The 14716-nt window shown below is 40.3% G+C and overlaps 2 protein-coding genes across 8 annotated transcripts in view; one reads left to right on the top strand and one right to left on the bottom strand.

Moving 5' to 3' along the window:
- The window catches only part of DNAI4 (dynein axonemal intermediate chain 4), a 117462-nt gene extending 113358 nt beyond the window's left edge, over positions 1–4104 (bottom strand). Inside the window, 2 exon segments of the mRNA XM_031011786.3 lie at positions 3898–3985; positions 3988–4104. Of these exon segments, the coding sequence (XP_030867646.3) occupies positions 3898–3985; positions 3988–4066 (167 nt within the window). The 5' untranslated portion in view covers positions 4067–4104.
- Positions 4105–4125: 21 nt separating this feature from the next.
- The window catches only part of MIER1 (MIER1 transcriptional regulator), a 62628-nt gene continuing 52037 nt past the window's right edge, over positions 4126–14716 (top strand). Inside the window, exons 1-3 of one of the 7 annotated variants that reach the window (XM_031011787.3) lie at positions 4203–4330; positions 5376–5476; positions 8109–8182. In XM_031011787.3, the coding sequence (XP_030867647.1) occupies positions 4264–4330; positions 5376–5476; positions 8109–8182 (242 nt within the window). In that variant the 5' untranslated portion in view covers positions 4203–4263. Of the gene's footprint in view, positions 4331–4487; positions 4616–5375; positions 5477–8105; positions 8183–9338; positions 9619–10915; positions 10991–14716 lie in introns of those variants that run through there. The other 6 variants (XM_063697845.1, XM_055350371.2, XM_031011789.3 and 3 more) reach the window with 6 other exon arrangements.

Genomic DNA, 14716 nt, shown 5'->3' with positions numbered 1-14716 from the left:
ACTGCAAGGCTGAATCTATTTAAGGAGTCCCTAGGGAAATTGTAAAAGACAGAAACAAGGACAGTAGAGGAAACTGACGCCTTACACATTTACAACTAAACAGTAAACATAGCCTGATTCCTAGCCACACAAACATAAAACACACTATCAGCCTATTTAATCTCAGTTCATATTATCTATACAATATGTTCAGCTTTCAACAAAAAATTGTAAGGCATATCAAAAGGTACAAAAACAGTGTGAAGAGACAAAGCAAGTATCAGAACCACACTTGGATATGACAGATATTTTATAACTGTAAGACTATGAATTTAAAATAATTGTGATTAATATGCTAAGGGTTCTAATGGAAAAAATGGATAACATTCAAGAACAGGTGAGTAATGTAAGCAGAGATAAAAAACATTAAATAAGAATCAAAAGGAAACAAGAACATGTAAGGAATATAAAGGCACTGGACAGAGAAATAGGATGAAGAGGTGAACAATCAGCAGTTATTTTTATTGCAATGGGAGACTTGTCCAGTATTGTAAAGCTAAAGGCAAGAACCTAACACAGGAAAAGAGAAAGTGGAAAACTGACAAATATTTGCTTCATGAGATCCTTTCCAAGGTCAGGATTAAGTCCTAAAAGAAGGAAGATGAGAAATAACAAATTAGGCCAAACCAAAAGGTTGTAAACTTGTCTGTGAAACTTCGTTTTAATTAGGTAACATGGCTACTGCAAAAAGTGAAGGTTATACTACTTCCCGTCTCCCACCCCATTCTTTCCTTAATAGATGTTACGAAATTGTCAACATTTAAGAAACTCCCAAAGGAATTTTTCTTAGACATCATACTATGAGAGTTGGACAGTTTTTGTATTTTTCAATTTAATAAACTCAATTTAATTTTACATTAAAATTTCCATACCTTAAGGTGAAAACAAAAACCATACAAGATAAGCAGTAACAAATGTTACTCAAGTAAACACTCATTCATTCAGCAAATATTTATTCAGCACCTTCTTCATTCTAGGCAATGGATATAGTAGTGAACAAAACAAAAATCTCTGCCTTTTTGGAGTACTATCCTTAGGTGAAGATGGATGAATAAGCAGGTACACAATAAACTTGTAGAAATTTTTTTTTTTTTTTTTTTTTTTTTGAGGCGGAATCTCACTCTGTCCACCAGGCTGGAGTACAATGGCAGTGATCACGGATCACTACAACATCACCTTCCCGGTCTCAAGTAATCTTCCCACCTCAGCCTCCCAAGTAGCTAGGACTACAGGCACATGCCACCACGCCTGGCTCAATTTTTTGTAGAAATGGGGGTTTGCCATGTTGCCCAGGCTGGTTGTGGACTCCCAAGCTCAAGTAATTTGCCCACTGGTTGTGAACTCCCAAGCTCAAGCAATTTGCCCACTTCAGCCTCATAAAGTGGTGGAATTACAGGCATGAGCCACTGCGCCTGGCAGGAATAAATTTTATGGAAAAATTCAAGCAAAGGTGAGGGACTGAAGAGCTCCAAAGGTGAAGTATTATTACTTTATACGGGGTGGTTAAAGGACTCTTTGACACAGTGACACCTAAAGGAGGTGAGTCATGAGGTTATCTGGGGGCACAATATTCCAAAAAACTGCATATGCACAGGCTCCAAAGGGGGAATATAGTGTGCCAGATGTGTTGTGGGACAACGTGGGATGTAATTAGGCAAGCGGAAGAATCCATAGTGAGATCCTGTGGGGCCCTGTAAAGAGTTTTACTGAGTGAAATGGAAAAAACTTGAGAAATGTTTTGAGCAGAACCACATTGATTACTACCTGGAGGGTGTTGGCAAGGAGACTATTTAGGTGGGTATCACAATGTAACACAGTGATTTACATGGGAGTGGTAGTCTGGATTTATTTGGCAGGTAGAAATGGTAAAATTTGCTTATGGAGTGAGGTATAAGATAGAAGTCAAGGGTAATCCCAAGGTTTTTCCCCTGAGTAAGTGAAAGAGTGGAATTTGCCATTTACTAAAATAAGAAAGATTGCAGTTAAGTAGAAAAGACAGAAAATATTATATATTTGGTTTGAGATGTTTATTAACTTATAAGTGCAGGTGTTTTTTCTTAAAGTCTGTTTTCTTGGGAGAGGTCTTAGCCAGAGATTAACATTTGTGAATCATCATTACAGGTGATATTAAAGACATTAGAGTGAAGAGGTTTATGGACTGACCCAGCAATACCAATACAGTCCTGGATCATCAACAATGAATCACATATACAATGGTGATCTGGTAGCAGAGCTGAAAAATTCCTATTGTCTAACAACGTTGTAGCTGTCACAACATTCAAGCACAAGACATTACCTTTTCTGTGTTTACATACACAAATACTTAGCATTGTGTTACAACTGCCTACAGTATTCAGTACAGTAACATGCTATGCAGGTTGGTAGCCTAGAAGCAACAAATGCATTTTCATCATTATGCAAACACCATTTAGTGTACTTACACAAACCTAGATGTACAGCCTACTATAGCTTAGGTGTACAGTCTACTATACAATTGTAGCCTAGGTGTATAGTAGCCCATACATCTACGTTTGTGTAAGTACACTAGAAGATATTTGCAAAATGCTGAAATTGCCTAACAAGGTATTTCTCAGAAGGTATCACCATCGATGCATGACTGTATTTAGTTATGGTAGTGAGGAACAGATACCAGCAAAGGATCTGGGAAAGGTGAAACCATGAACCAAGACAAGAACTAGGAAGAGTGGTTTCTGAGAACCCAAATAAAGCTTTTCAAAGCTCGAGAAGCGATAAACCCGACCGACACTGCTTCATTCAAAAAGAATGAAACTGTGGATCAGCCATTGTATTTGGTTGCATGGCTATTGCTGGCTTTCATAGAAGCTGTTTTGGTGGAGTGGTAGGATGGACAAAAGCGTGAGTACCATATTCAAGAGAGAATGCAAGGTTCTCTCCCAAGAACTCTTAACAAGTTCCGCTGAAGAAAGATTAGCTGAGGTGGAGGAGATTGGAGAGGGGAAGAGAAAACAAATTAATTAGGGAATTTTTGGGGAACTCAGTGGGCAGCATTACGGGCAGCGCTAAGAAACCATTTAAAGTAAGACAAGTCCACACAGCTGTGTGCTTTTCTACAGTCTTGTTCAACTGCTGCATAACAATAGAATGTTGGAAGCAGGAATTAGTTTTAAGGTAAGATGGTATTGACGAGACGACAATAAAATACCTCTACTACAGAGCACAGCAATGTTCGGCCTGGTGGCTCACAGAAGCTGAGGCTCTTGAACGTCTGGGCACAGCATGAAAGCATCAAGCTTGAGAGATTGCAGGCCTTAACAAACTAGAAGTGCTAGAAGGATGGTTCTAAACCAGGTCTTTTCTCACAGAGCAAGCACAGCAATAGAGATTTATTTTATCTTATTTTTTAGACAGAGTCTCGCTCTGTTGCTCAGGCTGGAGTGCAACGGCACGATCTCTGCTCACTGCAACCTCCGCCTTCCGCGTTCAAGCGATTCTCCTGCCTCAGCCTCCCAAGTAGCTGGGATTACAGGCATGCGCCACCACGTCCGGCTAACTTTTTGTATTTTTAGTACAGACGGGGTTTCACCATGATGTTGGCCAGCCTGGACGCTAACTTCTGACCTCAGGTGATCCACCCCCCTCGGCCTCCCAAAGTGCTGGGATTACAGGTGTGAGCCACCGCGCCCAGCCCAGTAGAGATTCTTTTAAAGACTGCGGTAGGTCGATAAAGGAGACATTGTGGCCTAGGAGCTTCAAGGTCTACAGACTGAACCCAGTTAGGGTAGGGCCCCTTTCCAAATCCAGAAATGGTATCTATTAATAGAAGGGCTCCCTCCGGGTCCCAGGGGGATGGACTACGGTTTTAGCGTCGGAACTTACAACCCGAAGTTCTGCTGCTTGTGACTGCCTGCCGGAGAGACTGGCATGGTGGCGACCAGCTGGGGAGTGGTCCACCACCCCTTTTTTGGCCGCCTCTGAAGTCCCTGTACCCCCAAGCTCCTGCGTTAGCGGCTCTGGCCGAGGCTCCGGAATGTTTGCCGGGCGTCATGGCGACGGTGGAGCCCTGGCTCAACAAGCGGCCGCGCGGTTGGCTGGCGGCACGAGGCCGAGGAGGAGGGCGGAGGCGGAGGGGAGGGCAGAGGGTTGGTGGAGCTGGAGGAAGCTCCGGACGACGACTGGAAGAAGGAGGCGGGCGGCCCGGGCCTCAGGCCCCTCCCAGGCTCTGAGTCTCCCGGCTGCAGGCGGATGGATGGGGCTTCTTCAGGCGGTGGCGGCAGCAGCGAAGGTGGCGGCGGCAGCGGCGGCAGCGGCTGTAAGTGCAGCCTCCACAAGCCATCTCTCCCCTTCTATTCCAGTTTGGGATGAGGGGCTCCTGAGGTGTCCTCAGTCCCCTTTCTCTCCTTCCCCTCCCCCACGGCAGTGTACCGCCCGGAAGACCCTTAACTTCCGGGGAGGGGCTGCCGCAGAACGCGCCTGGCTTGCTCGCCGCCGGCTGCCAAAGGCGCATGCGCAGCTCCCTCCCCTGGCCGTCGACTCCCTCCCAGCGCCGCCTTTTTGCCTTCGCGGTGGCGGCGCCGCGCTGGGAATCCGCTGCGGAGTGAGTTCGCCTCGCCCCGTTCGCTTCGGTCCCTGATCCCAGTTGGGGTGGGGCTAAGCTGACCACCCTGCTGTGGCTCCGCCTCTTTCTCCTGTATTTCCCTCACTTGTGTCCCATCCTCGGGAGGCTCCCGCTTGCACTGCAGCCTTTATGGTGAGCAGCGCCCTGGGCCAACTTGCCCTTTTCGGATGGAGTCGGGGAGGGAGGAGAGACTCGAATAGGGTATTACTGTAAGGAAACGAGGTCCTCCTAGCGCGTGGGAGGATCCCTTGGGACAGATGCCCGCCGCTCTTTACTCTTGTTCTTTCAGCTTGTAGTGGCTAGGTCCCTGGCCTGGAGCCTATCTGTGGTCCCTGCATGCTGTGTAACCTTGAGCGAGTCACTATCCCTCTCTGGGCTTCAGTTTTCCCTATTTAAAGCTTCCTCCAACGCTAGAATTCTGCATTTCTGCAGAAGAACTTATGTAATTACAAGATTGACTTGGCTATTGAGGCCGCTTCACCAAGATGACCCGGAGTTGACTGAACCTTCTTCACTTATGGGTGGAATGAGGCGACCTATTTATTGGGTCGCTTTTATTCCTTTATCATTAGTTACAAATTGCATGACTTAAGGCTCATTAAATGTTTTTCTAAAATTGTCATGGGATCCTTGTCCTGATTCCCGACCATCTTTTTAAAAATGCGAAACAGGGTGGATGGTGAGCTTGTATCATCGTTTCTGTCTCCTTGCTACTGAGGCTCTCTTTCCTTTGATCCAGATGGTGTGGTCGCTCGATTCTCCCAGTGCCTGGCTGAGTTTCGGACGTGGTTAAGAACCAACTGGTTGAGGTTCAATGCAGACAAGACGGATGTGATGCTGGTAGGCAGGGGTACACTTGGAGATTAAGGGAGGGAAAATCCAAACTCCCTCAAGTAATATAAGATTATATTACTCTTCTTATATGTTCCAGTGTTTGAGAACTGATGGGCCAAAAATTTCCAGAATTTGGGTGAGATAAAAATAACATGTCATCAATGTAAAAACCATAATCATAGTTTGTAATATTCTGATAAAATGGGGTCACTGGATAAAACTGTAAAAATTATGGAAAGAAAATCCAAAACTGTTATTTGAAGAACCAAAAGCCTATATGTGTTTTAGAGTGGCATTAATAACAAAAAATGAAACTAACGAAAGATGATGCTGATTGTCACTATAGATGTGGGGCTTCCAAATGTAATAGGCTAAGTTTTTTAGATGTAGGTATTTTCAACCAAATTTGTAATTATCCATAAAATTTTACCACCACATCATAAAGACATGGTGTAGGCTGTTGCTTTTAAATAAAAATTTCAGGAAATAGTTTATAAACTAATCTCAAAAGAGACTCATGGACGCTGAAAATTGTTAGATATAGAATTTTTTAGTTTTGGATGTGTTGTATTAATCTATTTCAGTCAGCTAACCCCAGAGTCTAAATTGTTACAAGTACAGTATTTTCTTGGTGCATTTTGAGAGGTACCTTTTTGGATTGCATAACAGATAGGTTTATATAGTATATATATATGTGACTTGTATTTGAATCAGGTGTTGGTACTGAATAAAAGGTTATATTTCTTAGGTATATGTAAATTGCCAAAGAAGTTTGTTCATTGGTTCGTTTAAGGTACTGGTTGAAGTAAGATTGTGCTCCTAAATGCTTTTGTTAAAAGCATAATAATAACTGAGGGGTTTGTGTGTGCGTGCGCCTTATAGCCTCTATAGAATTGTTCAATAACTTTTGAATGGAAGATTCAGTAAATTGCTTACAAATGATTTATCAATATAATAGCAGTTTTGAGTAGCTTAATGTCATAAAAATTAATGTTACTTTGCCTGAAAATAAGGAGGCTTTTAGGTGGGGAATAGGAGCTGAAGAGGCATTTATTCAGGCTTTGTATAGTGGCTTTTTGTTTTGGGACATTAATCACAAACCTCACATAAAATTGTAATTCAGTACACTTTTTTAGTTTAAAAATTTTATACACAATTCCAACAGAACTACTGTTTTGGATATCACATTAATAAATAACAAAGTGTAATAATTTTAAGCAGACACAACGGTGCATTTTCTCATGCCTTTAGCTCTCTCATGTCCTATTTTCAACTCTTCTAGTATGAATAGGCTTTAAAAATAATTTTTTTTTGTTAACCCAAGTATAAATATTAACTGTTTGCATTTGGATACAAAGAAGATATCTGTTGAATTAATCCAAAGTGCTGAAGAACTAAGGGTAATGGATGGAAACAACAAGGAGGTAGATTCTGGCATAATAAAAGAAAGAATGTTTTAAACATTTGAACTTTTTTTGAAAAGAGCAGCCTTTTTATGAGATATAGTGAGTCACTGGAGGTGTTTAAACATAGGCAAAAAGCCTGGTAGTAGAAGCATGATGAGAGATTACTATCTTGACAGGGTAGAGAATTGACTAAAAGATCTCTAAGGTCCCATCCAACACTAAAATTCTATAACTAGTGAATAGTTAATTTTTATATATTTAATACTGAAGAGGGTAAGTAAGCGTTTTGAGAAAGACTTTTCATTCCGTAAGGTGGCTCCTGAAAATTTTACAGTTAGGTGTATCACTAAAATAAAATAATAGTGGAAGGATACTGAATTCAGTGGTAATGTGTTACCTATGAATTGCAGTATTAGAGCTGTTTCTTTTTTATAATATCTGAACCTAAAAAACCCACTGAATCCACATTTATAAAAAGGGGAAGGGGAAAAATGTAGAGAGTTTTTTTCCCTCAATAATACCATTTAAAACTAGTAATATTGATACACAATATTAATAAACTTAAAAAGTTATGTAACAGTAAGATAGATACCCATTCAGAAATGTTTCAGACTTCCATTTTCCTGACAAGTTTAGGATTCATTCAGTAGGTTAATAGACTATGATCCCCTGCTCTTTATCACAGTTGGGATTTCTGTTGGTAGTTTAACTGAAGAATCAAAGATTCAGTGTACTTAAGCAAGTTATTTCTGTACCTTGTATTGTAACACTTTTAATTTTCCTTTGGTAGCCAAATTTCATAAATTAGCTTTCATATGTTAATGGAAAACCCTCCTTCATCTCCATGGTATAAAGCCTGAGTTTGTACCTCTAGGCCCCTAATTGTGTCTGTACCCACCTCTGGTCCATGTATATCCATTGTTCTTTGCCTTCAGCTCTTTTCATTAAGTGTATTGATTGAAAACTATTTGGATATGAACTGACACTTTTAAAAAGTCATTTTTATTTCAAGTCCAAAGGATTGACATAATTCAACAGGGTAACTCTTAGAAACTATATACCTCTGCTAAAATATTTATTCCCCCAAGGAATCCTGAAAAACACTTTTATGTAAGTTTTCTAAAAAATAAAATGAAAATACTGTACAGTACAGTTAATGGTAAAAATTGTTTGTAGATTTGGGAACCTTAAAGTTTTCCTTTCTCTTCTTTCCCTTGCTTTTCTTTCAGTAGAAAATGTGCATCAGATGTTTATGTTTAATTGGTTTACAGACTGTCTGTGGACTCTTTTCCTGTCAAATTACCAGGTAATGTCCTTTCACTTAGCAGCTACTTCATATATCTGTAAATGCAGTTTATTCATGCACAGATTATTATTGGACATAACAGTTTCAAATTAACGTTGAATCTTTGGAAATAGGAAAATGCTTGATAAGAGTCTAGAATTTTAAGGGAATATAAATAATTTAATAGCCTCCCCTATATTGCATTATAAGTATAAACTTTAAGAAAAAATGTATATGTACACATTTATGCAATGTATTGTAGCATTGGTTCACATTATTTGGAAGGAATGAATAATTCTCGTATTTAAATGGTTGATTTTGGTAGCCACTTTTGAAACTGCATTAAGAGGAACCCTTGAAGATTAGGAAAAAAATTCCAGTCTTTTGAAATAAAGACTTTCAAACTGGTTTAGTAAAATATGTTAGTGACTGTTTTAATGTCACCTTTGTGTTATTCAGTATGTGCCTTAGTATAATGGAAGTGAAACATGTTGGTTACTTTGAAATCATTGGCTCTGGTCATCATCAGCATTGGCATCATGGCCAATTGGCAGCTGTAGGCCAATACATTAAACTTTCAAGTTACCGGCATTTCAGGCATTGCAAATAAGTAGGTTCTCCCTCCATGCTACTAAATAGATGATATCCATAAAACAGTCAATTTTCAGTATTTTAAATTTTGTCTAGTTGTGCAAAATTCAACCAGTACATAACTATGTTGCCACTGGCATGACAGAAGTGTGTGAGAAAACGCAAATGACATGAGGATGGCAGACTGCCTATCATAACCCCTTCCATTAATTTTTGCTCTGACCTCTCTAGAGATTTGGGGATATAGAATTTTACATTTCCTGTCGGGAATCTACTGATGGAGAAATATTTGTCAAGGCATAACCGCTTTCAAAGCACAGTTCTTGCCGCCGTTGCATCACAGCAACATCCGTTTTTCAGCAAATGCATTTCAAAAACGACCTACATGTAAAATATTACGTATTTTTCCTCTGCTGTGTCAATGCTGGATGTGGCTCCTTTGCCACTGTTCCTTGACCTCTCTGATCCGTAGACAACCCCCTCCGCCTGGAGTGGCGGATCAGCTGGAGCCAGCGAAGCGCCCCGCGGGGTTGCCCATCTCCTCCCACACCCACCTTGTCTCCGCCCCCTCCGCTCTTTCCGGGGAGGGCTGGCCGCGGGGCCGCGCGCGCGCCCCTGCTCCGGCGCGTGCTCGCTGGCCTTTTCCCTCCAGTCCAGCCCAGCCGGGGCGCCGCGAGGGGGCGGAGTGGGGTGTGGTGGGCGCGCTCGGGCGGCTCCTGCGCGTTCCCGCCGAGGCAGTGGCGGCGGGAGCGGCAGAGACGGCAGCGGCCGGGTCCCGTTGCTGAGTCTCACATCCGGGTTCTGGCCGTGACCCAGCTGCGGCCGCCGCGGAGATGTGACCCGGCAGTACGGCAAATATGGCGGAGGTAAGGGAGCGAGCTCCCCCTCCCTGTCCCGGAGCCGGGCGCCCCCGGCCCTGGGCCGGGGAGGAGTGGAGTGGGCCTGGCCAGGAGAGGCCCGGCCCTGCTGGCGCCGCTGCCCACCTGTTGTCCGGAACAGGCCATGCTCTGGGCGGGAGCTTCGCCTGGAACTTAGTTGGGATGGGTCCGGGGGTAGGAGGAAGCGGAGGCGTACTTGGACTTCGGGGGCAGTTTGAAGGGTAGTGCAGCGTAGTAGTGCGGTGCGAGGGGGAGGGGGCGCCCGCCGGGGAAGGGGTGCCTGTGGCGCAACTTCGCCGGCCGGTGCTACGGGCCAGGAGAGAAGCTGCTGCTTCCTCTTGCGAAGTTTTTTCCCTTCCTAACCGAGATGCTGTTGCGCCCTTCCGCGTCACCCCCATCCATTTGCGACTGACATCCAGTCTGTGTTAGTGGGGAAAACGTAAGGCTGACGGCCTTTGATTAACTCTGTAATTTTCATGATCGTGGTAAAATGAGAGTGGATAAATTAACCTGGCCAGCCGCAATCCAGCCCTCCAGGTTGGGGGGAGTCTGCCCATTTATCCAGACAGTTCCATCTCCCGCTCCCCAAGGTACAACCTCTGAGCTGCTTTTCCACCTCCCCCACCACCTTCACTTTCCAGGCTTCCCCCCACCCCCTTTCCAAATCAAGGCTACCTATTCTTGTCTTCTTTCTCTTCTAATTTTTCTTTCACTGGAGAAGCTTTTTCTTGTTTCTTTTTGCTCGTTTTATAGTAAACAAGTTCCTACAGCCCCTTTTTTTGATTTTACATATTTGGGCCGCAGTTGGCGGGCATACAACTGCTGTTGATTTATCATTAATCGGAACTAAGTATACGCTACTGGAACTTTAAATAACTGGAAGTTTAAAAAATGTTTAAAATATCTGAAGTTTTGTGGGATTTGTTTTGTTTCCGTTTTTCCTTACCCGTGGAAGAATTTCAGTATTCTTTATTCCTGAGAGTTCGAGATGATGTATTTGGATTTTTTTATGACTCCTTTGAAATAAGCCACTGTAAATTTTGATTGATAAGGCATTCTCTTGCTTGAATTGCCATTTTCGTGGTTTCACAGGCACCCCAAAACAGATTTAGGAAGGAGGGTGAGATTTTGCTGTAGCAGACAGGACTGTTTGCTGCCAGTATTCTTTTTAAAACATTCAATATCTCTAATTTACAACTAAATTTAGATCTTAGATTTATTTTCATTTCTTTTGCTCTTGGTGGTTAAAGAATTGTATTTCCAGGCACATGAGTTGGAGAACGTAGTACTTTCTGTTTCCCCAAAATGTGACTGCGTTTGTTCCAGTAGACTGAGAATCGGTACCTGGATTTTAGTCCTGGTGAGGTTCTTATTCTTAAGTGTTTGTTTCCTTCATGTTTAAGGAGTTGTGTGTAGCTGGATTTATACGTTTTGTCAGTTAGTGTCTTCAGTGGACCCCTTTCAGTGAATATCGGGTAAGCAGCAATGTGCTACATAGGTAATGTGGTTTCTTCTCTCATGGTGTTGCTCAGGATGGTTTGAGCTTTGAGGTGTGTAGTCATATACTAAGGCAAGATATTACTGAAGGAAAATAGCTTATACAGAGAAATTTAAGTTAAAAAAACTTAAATTTAAAATTTCTGTGTTTTTAAAAAATAAATTTTATTGCCGAGGGAACTAAAAAATCTAATATGTAAAAGAAATTATGTCAACTTTTTTGTTTTAAAAATTAAAGATGGTTGCATTATTGTAAGATAAAGGAAAAAAATACTTTGATTCACTAGTCATTTCCTAATATTTTCTAATGTATGTTTTAGTTTTCTTAAATATTTTATCAGTTGGAGAATGGAATGTTTTGTGGGAACGCATGGATTGTTCAACTTCAAGAAGGAAAGAACTGGAATTTTGTTTTTAATGTTTATTTAATGAACTGGTATCTTTAAACAATTTATCTTCTATATTCTTCAGTTACTTGTAGTTTCATGTATAGTGAATTGGGGAAGAGTTAGAGGACCTTTCGTGATCTGTGTCCTACAAAAAAATCTAAGACAGGTGAAGAAGTGAAAAGTACAATTGATTTATAGTTTTCCTGGCCTCAATACTTGAATAATTATGACGATTTTTGAGACCAGTGGTTTTAAACAATTAGACAAAGGAGAAATGCTTGGTTGGCTTTTACTTTGAGCTCTCAGTAGATTCATTCTTTATGAAGCCAATATAAAAGCATGTGATGAAATAATCCAGATGCTGAATTATTGTGCTTTTGATCAAATAAATCTGAGGATTTAAGGATAGCTTGTGAAGTAACAGTAAGTGCAAAGCAACAGTATATATCTATTTGTTAAATCTGAGGGGGAAAACAGGTTATTGAAGAAGTATGTCTCCAGAGAAAAATGTAGGTATTATGCTTCTGGGCTTTTAAAAAAAAAAAATTGATGCTTCCTACAAGAGCATGACCCTGACCATGTTTTTCCAGAAAAATATTTAATTCTTGAATACAAAGTGCTTTAGATGAGAATAGGATATACTAATTTTTTATATTTGATCTGATTATCTTAGTCCATAATAGGAAGTATATATTGGTTCTTCAGTTGTGGTAACATTAAAACCGTATTTAATGTACTTAGAATAAATGGCATATGCTCCCTTGCTTAATACTTTTTGGCAATATTTCTCATTGCTTATTATCCCTTAAAATTATTTACCAACCTTCTAAAAGGACGCTCTCCTAGTCACACTTAAAGGAAGGAAATTACAGGATAGTTGCAGTTTTACTAACTGCAAAAATAAGAGGAAAATGAGAGAAAAAATAAGAGGAAGAAATAGTTAATCCTTTGGGTTTTATAAGGAATGTACTAGGGACCTTTGGGAACGAACAATTTGTCTTGTATTTTAGTGTTTGTAAACACATAAGGGACTTTCTTCTCAAGGAAAAAAATCCATGGCACAATTCAAGACCTGTCTTTTCACCTCGGCCACATTTCTGTGATATAAAGAGAAAATTAATGGATTTGCTTCTTTCTATTTAAGTATTTTAGTACTTTCAAAGAGGGTATGTAATCTGTTTATTCACTTTCACACCTATCCATTTCTCTTTAAAATGGACTCCTTGCTTAGTATTTTTTGAGTGTATTTGGATTTTGTTTTTTAAGGAAGGATTATGTTAAATGTTACTCATGAAAACGTTAATTTCTACTCTAAGCAAAATGTGTTTCACTGCAGTGAATTTAAGCTTCAAATAATTCTCGACACTAATAATGAATTTTTTTTCGTGTTTATACTTCAGAGCTATTAAGATTTTAAAAGTAGTCAAGATCACCAGTGCGTGAGAGTCCTAAAAATCTTAATTCATTGGCAGTTAAGAGTCAGGGTACTTGAATAGGTGGGAAAGGTTTGGTGGGAGAAACAAATAAGTGAATTACTTTAAGATAATTCTGGTAAGTGAGACTAACCAGTTTCTAAATAATTCAGAAATAAAACACTGCCATTGAAGCTTAAGCATGTCTTTATGAAAAGTAATCAGCTATCTAGAAATGCCTGCCTGGCTTGATGTTCATTCAAAATTCATTGCAGTGATTAAATTGTTCAAGTACCAGTCATTGCTTGGGGCTTGTTCTGTTTGTCTTATTCTGTGGCTTAGAACAATAACTGTTATTATGTAGGTATGAAATTCATGAAGTAGCACCCCAAAAAATTGTTTTTGCAAATTGAGATTTTTTTAACAGTCCTAGATTTAAAAAAATAAATTTAAACATATCCCATGCATTTAGCTGCATACTCCTTAGTAGTGTTATGTTTCTAGAGCAATTTATAATAAAAGTAAAGTTAGGTCTTGAAGAAATCTAAATCTTTTGATCATAGAGAAAATGAAAGTGAGCAGAGAGTTTACGTACTTTGTCCTAGGTCGTGCAATTCATCTATGGCACAGTTTAGACTGGAACCCAGCCTTCTGTATTCCTAGATTCCTAGTGCTTATTTTCTTTTTCTTTCTTTCTTTTTTTTGAGACAGAGTGTCTCTCTGTTGCCCAGGCTGGAGTGCAGTGGCGCAAATCATAGCTCACTACAACCTCAAACTCCTGGGCTCAGGTGATCAATCCTTCCCTCAGAGCCTCTCAAGTAGCTGGGACTATAGACATGTGCCATCATGCCCGGCTTTTTTTGTGTGTGTGTGGAGACAGGGTCTCGATATGTTGATCAGACTGGTCTCGAACTTCTGGCCTTAAGTGATCCTCCTGTCTTGTGCTGAGATTATAGGCGTGTGCCACTGTTCCCGGTCCTTATTTTCTATGATATCATTTTACTTCTGAATTGTTACTACTGTAGTGAATTGCTAATTTTAATTTCAGTAGATTCTTAACCTTTTTATACCCCAGAATTCCTGAGAGTAACAACAAAGTTAAGTAACTTAATTTTATTGGAGGAGAGGGATGGTGAGCCCTTGGCACAGTAACCATCTTTCACCCTAAAGTAGGACCCCTCTTTCCAGGCTTCTATCCCCATCTCCACTGCTGTGAGAATCTCTGACTTAGAGTCTACATAACTAAGTAGATGACGGCAATACTTAAAGAAATGGTGGTAGAATTGTTTTGAGGGGAAAAATTTGTTCAGACAGTAATACTCATTGAAAATAAGCTTTTGATTGCCTGGAATAAAAAAATCTAGTAATTACTTCATGTTTTTACTATGTTGTTGTTAAGGTTTTTTTGGTGAAAATACTGGTAATGTTGTAGTTAGTTATTTCTTTACTCTGTCTCAAATTATAGTTTTCTGTTGTATGGGACATTTCCCACCATGTTCTAGAAAAATATAAAAGAGAATTATTTCAGCAAATCTGAGGCATTGAATATTCGTTACAACTATGAGCAATTTTATCAACTAAATCATACAAATATGTAGGTGAGGGTCAACTTGCTATAAAAGTTGCTAGAGTTTGTTTTTAATTTGTTTTAGCCCATTCATACTCTGTGTACAGTCTTTCTGTCTCTCTAGTGTTGTTTTCCATCTCAGATAAGATAAATATGTACCCCCTAAAACACTGAATTTTTCAAAATTACAGCTTATAAAGTAGTAACAAGTACTAGGTTTT

Source organism: Gorilla gorilla, chromosome 1 (assembly GCF_029281585.2).
Source record: "Gorilla gorilla gorilla isolate KB3781 chromosome 1, NHGRI_mGorGor1-v2.1_pri, whole genome shotgun sequence".
Classification (NCBI taxonomy): Eukaryota; Metazoa; Chordata; class Mammalia; order Primates; family Hominidae; genus Gorilla; species Gorilla gorilla.
This window is presented reverse-complemented; position numbering and strand designations above follow the sequence as displayed.